The 17,800-nt window shown below is 37.0% G+C and overlaps 1 protein-coding gene across 1 annotated transcript in view; it reads right to left on the bottom strand.

Annotated features, from left to right (window-relative positions):
• Nucleotides 1-17,800, bottom strand: part of LOC121415603 (death-associated protein kinase 1-like) — a 36,751-nt gene that overhangs the window by 4,721 nt on the left and 14,230 nt on the right. Inside the window, exons 3-10 of the mRNA XM_041608881.1 lie at nt 15,801-15,899; nt 9,676-9,774; nt 8,892-9,089; nt 4,883-5,080; nt 3,768-3,866; nt 2,708-2,806; nt 1,944-2,021; nt 1,006-1,399 (exon numbers count right to left, since the gene is read on the bottom strand). Of these exons, the coding sequence (XP_041464815.1) occupies nt 1,006-1,399; nt 1,944-2,021; nt 2,708-2,806; nt 3,768-3,866; nt 4,883-5,080; nt 8,892-9,089; nt 9,676-9,774; nt 15,801-15,899 (1,264 nt within the window). The remainder of the gene's footprint in view (nt 1-1,005; nt 1,400-1,943; nt 2,022-2,707; nt 2,807-3,767; nt 3,867-4,882; nt 5,081-8,891; nt 9,090-9,675; nt 9,775-15,800; nt 15,900-17,800) is intronic.

Here is a 17,800-nt window from a genome sequence, read left to right as displayed (position 1 = left end):
AATGTGTGATCACCCCTTCAATAAAACCAAGAATTCACTAAAACAATTCAGTAAATATCAAATTGTATCCCAATTGTGACAAATTAGTCAGGTCTACACTGCGAAAAAAAATAAAATCAACCTCAAAGATATTAATCAGGCATTCTACATTGTCAATTCTTTTGTGAAAATCAAGAAAATGAATGGTCACATGTAGGTACTCATTAAGAATATAAATCAGAGTGCTAATATTGATGAACGATTATTACTGGCACATCACTTTTAAACTAATAGAGTATTATTAATCCTTCAATGCCTCTCTTATACCCCTTTCATAGTGAGAGCCGAAGTGAAGTTAGTCCGGAGTCCAGGAGGAGTTACTCCACTTTGGAGGGCAATATGAAAATTCTGAGATTAGTTCGATCCGGATTCAAAGCGAAGTACTCAACCCACTTCGAGAAGAGGGTTACAAACGGAGTTACTCCGCCACAGAAATGCGGTACGCGCTTATCGCTGTGATCTCGCCACACGTATGGCGCGAACTCGCTTGGAAACCATGACAACGACTGCGGATACACCGCTGCGCTGCTTGCCAATATGAAAGGGGGTTTAAAGTCTGGTGCGCAGTACAAGCGTATAAACTCAATCCGGAGTTATTCCGGAGTAACTCCACTTCGCCTTCAGTCTGAAAACGGTACTATAGAATCAATTTTTTCAATATTAATTATTTGAACAAAGTTCAATAATAATGATGATACTAATAATAACAATAACATCTCTGTGTTTCCAAAGGACTTAGATATGAACTATATCAATTATAACCGATAGTAACAAAATATATTTGGCTATCTACATTCTTTGGACTGTGCCTTGTGATTTGAATATCAAATCAAAATCGCAACATTTCATGATTTAAATCCCTTATCACTCTCTGAGGACATGACACGTCATATAAAATCATAATGTGGGTATTGGTGTTTCTGGCAAGAATTGCTAATCAAATATATCTATTATTCTTCTCTGAACCTGGAATGTTCCCATGTGTGAACTCGATCCCTCTTGTGACATCGGAGTCCACATCTATACTGGAAGACGTTGATGAAAGCTGCTTCCGCCTCAGGCTCTCCATGAAGAACCGGCTGCCGTCCACCTTCTTCCCGTTCCCGAACATGGGGCTGCGCGGGGAGAGCGGGCTCCGTGGACTCTTGGGAGAGCGCGGTGAGCTCCGCCCATTGCTGCTACCGATGAGGCTGATGTTGGAGCGGGAACGGCGGAAGAGACCTCGGAAGTAACCACACTTGAGAGAGTCGATGAGGGTGGTCTTGCCGACACCAGACTGACCAAGAACCTTGATGCGGGTGCGATGGAGAGGCCCAGAGGTACTGTTCAGCTGGTTGATAAAGAGCTCCTTACTCTTATCCTAGAAAATAAATCAAATCACACAAAAAAATTATTCATAGTCACATCTGCAGAGCATTGGTTCTGGATTCCAAGGGGCATTTTACTCAGCATCAGATTCACTCTCAACCAATCATATGCAAGGATTTCAGTAGCTTATAACAATTGCTACTGTAATCCCTGACAAATTGCTTCATGAAACACTTCCATGATGCTTCCCTGATTTTAATTTTTTTTTTTCTCATTTGCTAAGTTATTCATTCAATTGATGCAAACAGAATAAAATCCATTCAAGCTGCTAACTGATATAGTTCTTGACAATCAATCCCTGAATAAATCTTGGGGAAATGTAAAGTTTTCTTTTTTGTATTTTTGACAGATTCTTGTTCATATTTCAGTTTCTCTTGTATACAAACCAAATAGAACATGAATTATTACAAATGCTGAATTATGATTTACAAATGGTGATTATACATGATAGTCGACACCAAATGGCAAACAGTGAATGTGAGTTTCTTCAAAACTTTACAATGCACACTTGTGCTACAAATAGGGACATAATTTACCCCTTCAAGTTGTGTGAGTACATCTGCTACATCCTCATGTCCTTCTAGACTGGCTAGCTGAGATGCCGTCAGTCCATCCTATGAAAAAAAATCAAAACAAAGAAAGTGTGGTGATGATAACAACTCACATGAATTAAATTTTGCACTCAATATGTTAAATGTTACATACAATTCATTACTATTTATTCACTGGGTCTATAGAGTGCCCAAGAAATAAAGGGAAACTGAGGGGCCTTTTCTGCATAAGAAAGTAATGTACTGTTAAATGTATCATCATATAGTCAAATCTTTCTTATTTGTCAAACACATCATAATGAATGAAAAAAGCATGCTGATATGCTTAGAAACATTGTAGAAAAAGTGGAAAATAAAGGAAAAACTGGGGCAGTTTTTTTTTTAAATAATCAAATTTATGCAAAATCTATTCATTATATAATCAAATCTTTTTCTTTTTGTTACACACTTTAATAATGGCAAAAGCAGGTATGCAGAGATGCCCTCATACGTTGTCAAAATGAAATGAAATTGAGCAGAATAAGAGGTCATGATTAATTCACAGGTTCCCTTTTCCTGTGACACACTGTACAAACTGTAGTACTTGAAATGCAGAAACAGTGGCCTTATAGAATGAACTTCAAAACCCTTTCGCATTGTCTTTTCACAAGGTGTCTTCTTAAGCACTTAGATACATTACTGAAATTGGATTGTTTTTTAAACCAAAACAATCATTTTCTGATTTTAACAAGCTTTTTTCTTTTTCTCACCTGGTTTCTTTGGTGAATGAGAGAGCCTGCTAAACAGAGATACCTGACTACCTCTATGTGACCACCTCGGGCAGCCATGTGAAGTGCTGAGTTCTTATGCTGTACAAAGCAACCAAAAAAAGGAATGATTCATCATGCTGGCATGTCATTGTGATTAACTTAGAAGGTAAATGGAACTGTAAACAAAAAATGTGAAATAACCTACAAAACAGAGATACAGGACTCTGGCATGTCGTCAATTATATTTTTGTATGTTCTTTCTCTCGTCATATTTATTAGTTACATGTAGGTTATAGAAAAATGTAGAATTAAAAGAATGGTTAGGATATGTATGCTGGCCAGACACAAAAGAGGTTAAAGTATTAGTGTTTAAATAATTATACTCTTCATTCCCTGCATCATATGTCACCTTGTTATTTATCGTCGTCATCGTCATCATTACGTCATCATCATCATTATCATCACCATCATAATCATAATCATCATCATCACCATCACCATCATCATCATCATTATCACAAGAGTGTCGCTAAGGTGAGGCCCGCCCGTAATGCGGAAAATTGAGTTATTGGTAAAGCAAGAAAAGTGGAAGGTGGCAACTTCACCTTTGCCCTTCTGACTTCCAAATCAATAGAAAACCTGGGATCCATGCTACATGTAGTATCATACATACCAAGTTATATGAGCCCAGGTTAAATTCAACTTAAGTTTTCATGTTAACAAGGACTTCAGAAGGGTAAGATGAAAACATGTCAGTGTGACTTTGACCTTTGACCTTTTGACCTCAAAATCAATAGGCTTCCTGGGATCCATGCTAGTATCATACACACCAAATTATATGAGCCTAGGGTAAGTCAAACTGAAGTTATCACGTTTACAAGGAAAAGATCATGGACAGACAGACGGACGGACGGATGGACGGAAACCTAGCTTATACCATAATACATATAGGTAGTATAGGACGGGGTATAATAATCATCATCATTAGCATCCCCATCCTCACTTTCTTCATCAACAGTAAACCAGGGGTGGGGAAGATTAAATTCTTTTTATTTCTTACCCTGTTGAGGATGTCTCTCTTTGCTCCAACAGCATGCAGCATTTCCACCAAGTCTAAAGCCCCTTCTTTGCATGCAACATTCAATGGGGTATCACCAAGCTAAAAAATCACACAAAATTAATTAGCACAGTTAGAATGTTAAGCATAAAACAAACTTTAAATAATACATCTTTTCCCCAAATCTATTACATATCCAATTTCTTGGCTCGGAAAAATGGCAAAACTTTAAACTTGAAGTTTCCTTAGCTTGGCATTAACTTCAAATTACACATAGGAAAGGCTAATGTTAAAAATACTTCAAAAAAATTTGGTTTAAAAATGAAAATAACAATATATCCAACCATGTTAGTTTGGAAAAACAACCTCCAACTTTTGACAACAACACTGCAAAAAGCGTCCTTTCCTTTTTTGCAAACACAGACAACAATTGATGACTGTGGAAACAAACATTGGAAAACACTCTATCTGAAAATGAAATATCAAATGACTATTACAGGCCACAAGAGGGCGATATACATTGGAATCAAGCCATCCACAATGGGTGTCAAGAGTCCATGTTGTACGACTTTAATTTGTTTAAGCCATTGGCGACTGAGCCTGCATGTATATGGATTGGGGCCTACATAAAATATGTATTGGAGCAAAATCATTAAGTCTCCAACAGACTAATTGTTATAGAAAAAAGAGCAGCATTTCTGGCTTGTTAATGATCTATTCATTAACTGTACATCCCATCAAAAGGATTGTACTAGGTCTTCAAATTCATGCATCTGAGGAACATACCATCTACAAAAACAAAGCATAAGTATAGACCCTTTCACAAATTTCAAAGACATTTGGTATCTCTTAATTATTGCAGGTTTGAGGGTCACAAACTTACTGTCGAATTCTATTAGAGCAATTCCATAGTATGTACATTTGACACCCCTCCCCCATTATATGAGGGACCTTACTGAATTGAATAACTACTTGGGTTTTTTGTGTTCATATGAACAAGTGTAGTGCTCTCTAAGTGCAATGGATTGAGCATTTCATGAAATGAATTACTAATGGGAGAAAATGAGCAGTTGGATGTAGAAAAGAATGATTAGAACATGTAATTTCCCATTATTTACCTTATCCTGGAGGTTGACATCGCAGTTGGAGTCTACCAGGTACTTGACGATATCATAGTGCTGTCTCCTGACCGAGTGATGAAGCGGGGTGATGCCATGCTTGTCAATGGTGTTCAGAAGGGCACCAGCTTCCACCAGGATCTTGACGATGTCTAGATGACCTCTGGCTGCAGCACAGAGCAAGGTTGTTTCACCGTCCTAGATTAGGAAATGAAATGGAAGATTGATATACATGAATGGTAACCAAGACAAAACGTTCACCCTATACAGAAAGTGGGGCAGGTAAAAAAAGATCACGGTGAAGTATTGTTACGTCACTAGTAGTATTAGTACCAATAAATTACCAAGGTCCTCTAACTCTCTTTTTCCACTTTCAGAAAATCTTGTAAAACAAGCTTTTTGATTGCGCAAGACCAGCTCAATGGAATGAGTTTCCTCTGGTGCTGAGAGGCAAAATTATAAAATGCACCTAAATACCTGTAACTCCTGTAAATGTGATAGATTTCAGGTCAGCCACTGACCTAATATAGACCTAAATTTTTTATGACATTGGTCCTATACCAGGTAGGCATTGACGCAGCGCAAAGTTGTTTTGTTGAGTTGCTTCTGGAGTTACTTCCACCAAAACAAAGAATTTTCATTTCAGATTAACATTCTTTTGTTATGTTGACTCTGGCTTCTTTCGTTTTAATTCTGTTCAATCATGACTTACATATTTAATCAAAATAGTAATGTTATAAAGCTTTCATTGATCATCATTATCATAGACCATGTGCTGGGACCACAAATAAATTTACCAGTCAATTCACACTAAGTTAGTCTCTGTGGCTCCTTAAAGGACAAGTCCACCCCAACAAAAACTTGATTTGAATAAAAAGAGAAAAATTCAACAAGCTTAACACTGAAAATTTCATCAAAATCAGATGTATAATAAGAAAGTTATGACATTTAAAGTTTCGCTTCATTTCACAAAACAGTTATATGAGCAAGTCAGTTACATCCAAATGAGAGATGATGTCACTCACTCACTATTTCTTTTGTTTTTTATTGTTTGAAATATGTAATATTTTGATTTTCTCGTCATTGACATGTGAAATGAAGTTTTATTCCTCCTTGAACATGTGGAATTCCATTATTTTAACATTTTGTGCTTCAGGCAAGGAGGTCCTAATCATCAAATTCGTAAAAATTGAAATATTGTATAATTCAAACAATAAAAAAAACAAAAGAAATATCCATGTTGATCAACCAGATCTTCCTGTAAGTCGGCAATTTCTTAATTTCATCAGTGCATCGGGATTCCAACAACACATCTTAGTTCCAACCCACGACAAAGGACATACACTGGACTTAGTTATTTCTCGTTGTATTGATAACATGGTTCATAACTGTATGGTTCTTGACAAAACCTTATCAGATCACTTTGTTGTAAGTTGTACTCTTGATTTAGAGAAGGTGCATGCGAATACAACTGCAATCACATCAAGGAATTATCGCTGCATTGATCAAGAGTGTTTTAGTAAAGATCTTGAATTGGGCCTTCAAACTATATCACAATTAAATGATGTTCATGAGCAGGTTGATATCTTCAATCAGACTGTCTGCAGTGTTCTTGATCGATATTGTCCAGTTTCAGTTCGGATGAGAAAGGATAGACCATGTGGAGCATGGTATGATGAAGATATCCACTTGCTTAAGAGAAAGAAAAGAAAGTCTGAGAGGAGATGGCGACAGTCATGTCTAGGGACTGATCGCAATCTTTTTCTCTTTGCAAAGAATGAATTGAATAATGCTATAATTAGATCAAGGAGTAGTTATTTCACTAATCTGCTCCTTGAAGCTAATTGTAAAACCATGTATGCTACAATACACTCACTTCTTGGATCATCAAGAAAGATCCTTCCTTACAGTAATGATCAGCTTGAGTTAGCAAATCGTTTTTCTAAGTTCTTTGACGATAAAATTTCTAAGATACGGACTGTTCTGGATGATAAGGAGCGTAGTCTTCAAACTCCTATCAACTGTAGTTTGGTTCAGGCAATGGAGGAACATGAATATGAAAATGGGTTATCTATGTTTGTTGATGTTTCTTCATCTGAAGTCAAAAAAATTATTGCTAAATCAGCAAACAAGTGCTGTTCTTTAGACCCATTACCAACATGGCTACTTAAAGAAAACATTGATGTATTTGTACCCAGTATTGTGATACTGATAAATTCTTCTCTAAGAAGTGGTGTGTTCCCTGACAAGTTCAAAGAAGCTATTGTGTCACCCTGTCTCAAGAAATCCGGCTTAGATTCTTTTGAGTTAGGGAACTATAGGCCTGTCTCAAATCTCGCATTTCTGTCAAAGGTTCTTGAGACAGTTGTGTCGCGACAATTGGTGGCGCATCTGGATCGTTGTGGTCTGCATGAAAGGTTACAATCTGCTTATAAAGCAAATCACAGTACAGAATCGGCTTTACTTCGGGTCAAGCATGATTTGCTGTTAGCAATGGACAACCGTCAAGGTGTTATTATGGTCATGCTTGACCTGAAGTCGGCCTTTGACACCATTGATCACACTGTGTTGTTGCGTCGATTGCAATCTGACTTCTTTTTGTCCGGTACAGTACTTAATTGGTTTCAGTCATATTTAGATGGCCGCTCTTTTAGAGTATCAATTGGTAACCATTTATCTCATACAGTTAATTTGCAATACGGTGTTCCGCAGGGTTCTGTACTGGGGCCTCTGCTTTTTACTTTGTATTTACGACCACTTGGGGACATTCTGAGGAACAATGGTGTTGAATTTCATTTATATGCTGATGATGTTCAGTTATACTATTCTTTTGATCCCAAATCTCAAACTAGTTTTCGCAATGCCATTTCCTTGATTGAGAAATGTGTTCAGGAAATTAATGAATGGATGATAAGAAATAAGTTACTATTGAATGAACAAAAAACAGAATGTCTTTTGATAATTTCTCCGAAACTTAGGCACTATTTATCTGACCGTGTTCATTTGTTAATTGGTGATGCTATCATTGAACCTGCCGAATCTGTCAGAACTTTAGGTGTTCAATTTGATTCGTCACTGACGATGACTCATCAAATAAATTCCCTATGTAAAACACTTAATTTTCATTTATACAATATATCTAGGGTCAGGAAAATGTTGACGTATGAGGCTTGCCATCATGCAGTTCGCTCACTGGTTTTAAGCCGTCTGGATAATGCAAATTCTCTTTTGATTAATATTAATGTTTCCGACTTAGATAGACTACAACGAATTCAGAATCGTGCAGCTCGTATTATTTCAATGGCTAGAAAATATGATCATGTGTCTCCTTTGTTCAAAGAACTTCATTGGTTACCGGTAAGAAAGAGAATTACATATAAGATTGCATTGCTTGTTTACATGTCCATGAATAACCTAACACCACAATACATATCATGTCTGTTTTCTCCAGTTCAACAAAGTCAATATTCATTACGTTCTAGAACAGACCCTTTTCTTTTACAAGTCCCAAGAATGAACTCCAAGAAAGGTCAACAATGCATAGGTTTCACAGGTCCCAGTATTTGGAATAATCTCCCTATCAACATCCGCTCATGTCCTTCACTGCAATTATTCAAAAACAAACTAAAGACCTATTTATTTTCTTTGTAATATCCATTTGATTAATATTGTTAGCACTTGGAGAGCAGAATATTCAGCATAATTATAATATGATACTGTAAAGCGCTTTGAGCATGTTTACATGGAAAAGCGCTATATAAATATTAAATGTATGTATGTAAATGTATGTATGTAATAGTGAGTGAGTGACATCATCGACTCTCTCATTTGGATGTAACTGGCTATTTGTTAAACATAAGCGAAACTTTGAAATGTCATAACTTTCTTATTTTACATCCGATTTTGATGAAATCTTCAGCATTGTGCTTGTCTGATTTTTCTCTATTGATTCAAATCAACATATTTCTGAGGTGGACTTGACCTTTAATATGAGCAAAGACATCATTACCTTGTTCTTAAGATCTAACGTTGCACCAGCTTTGCATAGTGTCTGGACTATACTGGTGTAGCCATGCCAGGCAGCTATGTGAAGAGGGGTTTCTCCGTCCTCATCTGCTAGGTTCATGTTCACAGCCTGATCACAAAGATACTGCACCGCTTCCCCCTGACCGTACCGACCGGCAACGTGCAGGGGCGTCTCACCCGTCTGAAACATGAAAGGAGAAAGAAATTGTGTACATATGTGACATTCAGTACCATTATGCGATTAATAGATTAGCTTTGTTAGGGTTTCAGGTGTGACAAGAATGTAGAGACTGGATGGCGTTTCATAAAGCTTTTTGTAAAATAACACTCCACTTTATGAACGATTGCAACATGTACACAGACTCTAACAGGGCATTGCAAGAAACTTGAAATTGAATGCAAGTCAAATTTAGATCCTAAAATCAATAAAAAGTTGTTTAATTCATTGTAAATTTGCAACTGATCGCTGGTACGCTCCTTGCATCAATAATGATTTACTGTAGTTCAAAGTGATTCATTACTCATGAATTTGCAACTGATTGCAAATATTTTCTTGCAACATCCCCTAAGTCAGCTACATGTACATATGGATATATCATTTACTAAAATTTTTGTAAAAAGGTATTGCACTGTGAGGTAAAAAAAATCAAATCTTCCACCTTCTAGCTGTAAATCCCCCTTTTCATTGTTTGGTTGTAATGTAATCTTTATTGTGATATCATACTTGTCTTAATACTTGTACTGATAGTTGCATCTATATAACATACCTTATTTTGTGCATCAAGACGACAGCCTTGGTCTTTGAGAAAGCTCATGGCCGCAATCTGACCCTGCCTCGCTGCCCAGTATACTGCATTATCACCATGCTGTAAGAACAAAATACAAATAAAAAATAATAAAATAAGATTATCATGTTATTAATCTCATTCTGTTTAAATTCGATGCTGTTCCATGGAATTTTGACAGGAAGGCCAGGTAGGAACACTTGCTAACCATTCTCTTTCTTCTTTCTTTCTCTCTTTCTTATTCTTTCTGTTGCTCCTGCCCCTTCCTTTCTTTGGCATAAGATCAAGACATCTGCCAATGATTAGAATTCATTACAGTTAGAACAAGAAAATATGATTTGTATGGATGTCGAGTCTTGGATGTTTTCAGATATGCTTAAATTGACTACATACTGAGCATTCTGTTCGTACAGGGCTGTTTAAATGTGTCTCACTATTGCTATCCACAGAGATACAAATTAAAGTACAACACTCACACGCTTTAGAATCTAGAATGCTTGCAAACAAAACTCTTTTTTACCCTTCTTAATTCCATCTCCCTTCTTATCTCTATCCCCTCTACCTGTCTGTCTCTCCACTCCCCTTCTTTCTCACTCTCTCTGTCTCTCTCCAACTCCATCTTTCACATTTTCTCTCTCTCACTCCCCATCATCATCATCCCCATCCATTTAATCCAACAAATTCATTTGAAAATAATCTCATATAGGCCCGGGGTTAACTAACAACCAGGTATAAAGTTAGTCCACCGCGCTATTCACAAACGGTGGACTAACTTTAGCACCTAGGGTTAAATTTTACCCACGGTTGAGTTATACCCCGGTGCTAACTTTAGTCCATGGATTAAAATGATGTCAAATGACGCGTTTTATACCTCGGGTATAACTTTAGTCCACCTTTGTGAATTCGGGCCATAGTTCTTTATCACCCCCCTCCCCTTTCTCACTGTCCCTCTCTCCCTAATGTGTTTTGTTGTTCTCCTTTCTCTACCATGACTGTCTCTGTTCTATTTCCATATAAAAATTCTTACTCAATACATTTTTTTTCTCTCTCTCTCTATCTCCCATGCATCCTTCATCCAGGGTATCTTAATACCATCTTCCAAGAACCGCATCATCCAGTGGATGTTGGATAAAGGAGATGGCATTTCAATGCATGTCTCCTCTTCATTAACTCCGTGCCCCACACTGTGTATGGAATTCATTCCATGAGTGAATGGCATGATAAAAAAAAACATCTGTTGCTCTACAGTATGCACGAATCCACAAAGCCTCATTAATGGATGTTCTTGCCTTGCATATGTCTGTTCGTCAGGTTGTTAATGAGGGCAGAGCACTGGATACAAGATGGTTAAAAACATCAATTTCTTCATGACCCCAAAGTCTATGGTTTCAATATCCAAGCTGTAGGCTATACCAAGTAATACATTTATTAAGCCTAAGGGGAAGGTGATCAATCCAAACTATCCGTCTATCTAAAATGAAGCAATTTTGCCATGTCAGAGTGAAGTTTATTCCATTAGATTACAGTGTCAATACAACCATGTTTTTCAAGTTTGTGAACGTCCAATTTCTTTTTTTATATAGATACACCAGGTTTTATCACTCTCGGAGCGACATTACAGTTTTTATACTTGCTGTCTATGAAATTACATATCTGATCTCCCATGGCATCAGAGTCTACGGCACACCCAACCTCTATGGAAAATTTATCCCCGCTTGTCGTCATCATAGGATACCTCGGTAAAAAGTGGAACAACTTATGACACATACAGAGGATCCTGGACCCCCTGGACAAGGAAATATCAGAGTGCTGAGTTTCTTTCTTGCAGAATGATACGTAGATGTAGCTTACTTCAAATCTCCAGTGAAAATCAAGTTTTAGTAAAGAGAATAATGTTAATCTGAAACTGTTCAAACCTCTGGCTACTGAAATGTGCCATTTTGACAGGTTTTCTACATGGATCATTTAAATAAAGCCAAATGGTTAAACCATAATGGCAAATCAGCAGCCTCCAATATCATGCATGAGGAAGGTTGTATGATATTGCACTCAGATTGCAGAAGACTTTGGTTTCTTCTAAAAATGAGATCAAAATCTTAATTTATTTTAGTGTTATGCAAATAAACTTTTTTCAGCTCATATCATTTTCTTAAGAACTGCCTAAATATTCATTTATTAATTTTATTTTTTCATATACTTCATTCACTCACTCACGTACTCATTCATTCACAGAGAAGACAACATGGACAAACTTTTTAAGTGGTATGTTTCAAAAGTTGATCTCTGCATGGCCTCTAAATCTCTGACACCCCACTGTTTGTTGGCAATTACCCTTGCTGTAATTAACTGCGACAATCTATACATGACAATCGGATCATCGAGCAATTTCCTGGCCATGATGTTTTATTTACTATCTCGTCCTATTTCTAAACTCCACCGACTAACCAGTTACAGCTATTATTATGCAAGCAGGGTAAGAACCCACATGCCAAGGGGAAGCAGACCCATCCCCCCTTCAATCTGACACAAAATTTAAAAGTGGTTATTAGATTGTAACTGCTTTCACCATGGTATACGTAATAGCATGGAGGTAGTCTACCTCCATGGTAATAGGAATAACTGCCAGCATTGCAATGTAAAATAAAAAAAAGAGAGAAATTTCACTGTGATGGATTTGCTGGAAGTACATGTAGTGATGTTTAGCTGGGTAGCTTTAGATCAAGGGAAGATTTTTCTTTTACAAAAACATGCCAAGAGGTTAAGGCCATTGGTTACACTTCGTAATTCCGAAGGTTCTTTATTCCAAAGGTTCATAATTCCAAAACACGTAAATTGCTTATACCTCGATGTTCGTTAATCCGAAAACGTAAAACGGTTCGTTAATCCGGACATTTGTGGCGTTATTCCGAAGGTTTGATAATCTGAAAACGAAATAAGGTTCAAAGTTCCGAAGGTTCATTAGTCCGAAAACGAAATAAGGTTTGTTGTTCTGAAAGTTCGTTAATCATTACGTTTTCGGAATAATGAACCTTTGGAATTAAAAACCTCATTTCGTTTTCGGATTAACGAACCTTCCGAATTACGAAACTCGCTTTGTTTTCGGACTAGGACTAACGAACCCTAAGAAATACGAACCTTAGGAAATACGAACCTTTGGAATAACGAACCTTCGGAATATCCGAAGCTTCGTTATTCCGAAGCTTCGGAATTACATATGTATGCAAAGGCCATTACATAATGCCATAATGAAATATTTAGGAGGCTTACATCAGGCTTGAAATCATTGGTGTAATGTCATAAATGATGTTGATGTATTTGGGGTAATCAAGCAATGTAGGTGTAATATTGGTTCACAGGCTGATTTTGACTTTAGCTTTTAAAGGTTTAAGAGATAGATTTGGATAGAAATCCAGCAACAAGATTGCCAAAGAAATGGTTTTCGACAAATTTGTTTACCAATGATTTTATCACTCAATGGAGATATGGAAATGTTTACTGTGTAAAAGATGGAACAAAGTAAAAATTTTATGCACCTGCATATCATCTCACTACAAAGATAATGCATCTTCAAATGACACTGTGATGTGCATGAGTTGTAGTGTGGAACCATCCATAAACTGTGAAGACCATGTCTTAATTGACTGAAACTTGTTTACTGCAAGACCTGCAATTACTATGGACCCCATGGAAGAACAGTATAGTCATGTCGACTAAACTGAAAATGGGCAATCCATCCGTTTTGCTTTTTTTTTTGCTGTTTTTTTTTATACGGAAAATAAATACTATACTATACTACTACATCAAGGAAAGATGCGATGAAAATCGGCGCAAGCAGCATGAAAAGACAATGAAATGCATCGATATACTCATATCTGTTCTATGAAACCTTTAGGCGTTTCATCACAACCACTTACAAGATTTATTTTTGAGGTTAATACAATAGAATCCTTTCCTACTTCTCCCAGTTCCGGCAGATTCATCATGTGCTATTAAACCATTTCTTCAGGGTTGGTGCGCAGTCAATGGAAGGGATGCTATCTTCATAACAAACTAACCGAGGTCTGCTTCTACACTTTGTACTGCATCTTCTAGCTTTCAAACGCAATCTAATTAGCATCTAAATGGAAATGTCATGAAGGAGAAACACAGCCTTGGGCTCATTGACAGTTGGTTAAAGTAGGCCTTCTATTGTATTCAGGTGTCTTAACTTTCCCTGGGAACACATTCAGATTGGAGTTTCCTAGCTCATGTCTAACCTCATACCAGGATTATCGAGCGAGTCTTGAGGTTGCAGTGGTGACAGTAATTGCAATTTATTGCCTGGATGGTTTTATGCAAGACCACAATCAGTTCTTTTCACTCAGAGCCATTACTCCAGCCAAGAATCTCTGCACATTTATTTTCAATCCATATCTGTGAAAGCTGCTGGAAATCAGATCAGCATGTTGCAAACAAGCATTTCTTCCCTAAATTTTACTGTCTTATTATCATTTCTTTTTCATCACTGAACGCTGGTGGCAGGGATCACCTGGTTTTGAATGGCTAGATTTCATATATATTGTAGAGTTGGATGCATCAGAGAAGTCACTTAACAGACATGCAATAATTATGGTGTCAGGAGTGGGATTTGCAGTTGACCTCCATATCCTCTTCAAACCATCTTCCTTCACAAATCAATACCTGCTGATTACTGAACTCTCCTACAATGTTTATTACAAAGTCCTTACGTTTTCAAAGCCAATGAACCATACAAAATGATTCTACGGGTCTCCCAAAGTCTGATTTCTTTTTCTGCTATCTTAAATGTAGTTCGCAACAAACTGCACTAGGGAACCATCATCACAAAAGTTGTCAACTCCAATACACAGTCCTTCTTTGACAGTTACCATGGTAACAGCCATATGCCAGAGCTTCTCAGCAAATGCAAAGTTCATTCAAAACAATGACCAGGAACCTGTAATTCATCACATTTTTGTAATAATACCATCCAGCTCTCAGACATCATCTAGATTGGATCTTGATGAATGTCTTCTTTTTGTCCCCCAATTCAATCAAAGACCTTGCTTTGGGCAAAATCTATAGGCGGTGCTGCACCGTCCCGAGTTTCTCAATCTCGAGATCTTAGCCCGATCAGCCCTCTTCGCGAATAATCTCGAGATTCAAGAAACCCTGTCTCCACAATCGCAAGAAGAGCAATTCCTGCTCGAGCGAAGCATCGATGCATTATGGTCTGATGCCGTGAATAAATAATCTCGAGTGCGTCTGCACCTACGAATTAGTGCGATAATTTGTAAAATAGAATAATCCCAAGTTGACTTGGGATTGCAATCTCGAAATTAATCCTACGAACTAGCGCGATAATTGCATCTCCATTGCAAATAATCTCGAGATTGTTCAGATCGGGATAATTTTCCGGATCAGAAATAGCGCGCTAATTTGACAACTCGGGATGGTGCAGACGGCCTTAGGTCAATAAAGCACTCTTTTTAGCTTCCTGTTTGATCCAGTTCTGTACAGGTACAGTTCTCAAAGAAACATAACAGGTCCTTGATAACTGACTCACTACAAGACATGCTGTGAAGGAAAGTCAAGTCCTTTGATATTGGCTGTCAATCCAGAGCATTATTTGTTACGGAGTGTCACTGCTGATTTCCTGGGCCAAGCTCTATCAATCCATCCATGATACTCAGATTTATGAGGTTCTTGATTCCTTCTGTGGCTCCCTCCGTCTATCCAATCCCGCATGTAGCTCAAATGTACATACTCGTCTCCTTGGCCTATTTTCAATGAAGGTTTACAGAGTAAAACCAAGATTTGAATACCAAATTTTGAAAAATGTTTTGCTAAAATAAAATTTGATATATCTGCCAATGCTTTTATTAGTTCAATTTCCCTGATCCTCACAAAATGTGTTATATTTCTTAAAAGTGCATAATCAAAGAACTGTTATACATGTAACCTTGTGTGACATTATATACAGATTTAAATCATGGTTGAAACTTTAGCACATCATTGCAACTATAGCTTATATGCCGATGGCTTTGTAATTAAGAAACTTGGAGTTTTTTGTTCATTTAAAAAGTAAAAATGTACAGGCCTTATCTCACCTTATCAGCAACATCAATGGTAGCACCTTTATCTTGAAGATACCTGATGATGTCGACATGACCGTAGCCTGCCGCAAGATGGAGTGCTGTTTCTCCATGCTGAAGATAAAACAAATATAGAAATAGACAATTCTGATCAATAAATTTCGAAATGACAGAAACTTGATCAAAGTTTTTGCAAACTCGTAAATTGATGTGGATTTTAATACTCAAAGTTCATTTAAACAGGTAATAACAAAAATATTTCACTGAAACAAAAATAAACCATTCGAACAAAAGTTTATGATAATGTTGAACTATAAATTAATCTACTTTGCGATGAAACTCTGTAAAAGAAAATTGCACCAATGCATAAAAAATGATTGAAAATATCAAGGAATATCATTTAAATTCAGTCAAACTGTATCCATTCATAGGAAGTATTATTAAAGGACTAAGAAAAAAGGTTATCATTAAAAATGAAATCTAACTCAAGTGAATACACATGTTCATCCCTTCATTTACTCACATAATTTATAGTCAGAAAACATATTCCAAAGGCAATAAATAACCCATTTTCAATAGGAAATAAGTTTGCAATACTAATCTATATTTTATCATCATTCTCTGTGTGATGTGCGCTGTAACATACTATCATAAGAAAAATGAACAAGGGAAGGAAATCTATACAATCTCGAGAGATAAAAGTTAATGCATTATTGTCCTACAATCAGATAAAATACCAGAGAATAAATTGGCGCAATATAAGAGACCTTTTGAAAGCTTAATTATTCATAATTTGGGCCCACGTTCAATGAATTCAATGTTATGTTAGCTTTCCTTTACTCTTTTGAGATTTAATCAGGGCAATATGCACTCATTTGAAATTCATGAGAACCTACATTCCATGTAGGATATCTCTTCTTTCACTGTAGTGCTTGAACAAAATGTTCATAGTAATATCAGTTATAGTCTGCATTACAAAGCAAATCTTGAGCAATCTACCATTGCATCAGGATGAAAATTGTTATCTATCACAAGACTTGCAATGGCCATACCAATTGGCAATTGAATGCACATATTGTTCAATGTTTCAAACAACAACAAATAATATTGGCAATGAATGACAGATGTTTGCGGTACATATACAGAGCCCGGGGACCCGTCTTCCAAAGAGTTTTGACTAACCCCATCAACCACAATCATAGAAAGCCAGCAACGTCAAGGCCCGGGACTTTCGGGTATTTTTGTCTTCGGGTACCCGCTGTAATTTTTTGGTGGGTACCTGGATACCCGAAAATCATCTAGCATGAAAGACTGGTGGAACAACCCCCCATAACACAGTGGCATAGAATCGTCATCCAGCCACTGCCGCAAGCAAATTTAAGAATGAAAATATAGTAAGCATGCACATTGCAAGTCTCCCATGCCCCACACAGTATTTTATCAAAACAAGTCCACAATATCACCTCGTACCTAAATCGATCTAGAATTCCACTTTCCTACTTTTTACATGAATTATGAAAGATTTTCTCAGAGGATCCGTTTTCTCACAGATATCACACGGGTAAGCAAATTTTGATTATTTCTTGCTTTTCTATCGAAATCTTACGAAGTGGCGTCGTATTGCACTGTGTTTGTGAGTTTGTAGAATCTACCGCTACATGCACAAAGTCAATTGATTTCCGGGTTTCAAAGCGTCAAATGCGCCAGCCAATCACGACCATGTTACCATTTCGGATAATGATGTACTGAAAAGGGTAACACGAACGTGATTAGCTGGCGCTTCATATGCTCAAGCGGCAAAAGTAACATAGCAACGATTGAACGATCTTAGTCACAACTTGAAAAACTTGTTGATTTATAGATATTCCAAGGGTAATTGGTGAGATTCGAAATGAGACTTGTGTACTTTTGTGATGAGTTACAATCATGTCTTACACCTTGCAATACAAATGATATACATTTACATGTATGTTATATTGGTAAGCAATTTCGGGTATCAGATATTGATTTTTTTA

The sequence above is a fragment of the Lytechinus variegatus genome, chromosome 5 (genome assembly GCF_018143015.1).
Source record: "Lytechinus variegatus isolate NC3 chromosome 5, Lvar_3.0, whole genome shotgun sequence".
NCBI classification, from domain to species: Eukaryota; Metazoa; Echinodermata; class Echinoidea; order Temnopleuroida; family Toxopneustidae; genus Lytechinus; species Lytechinus variegatus.
This window is presented reverse-complemented; position numbering and strand designations above follow the sequence as displayed.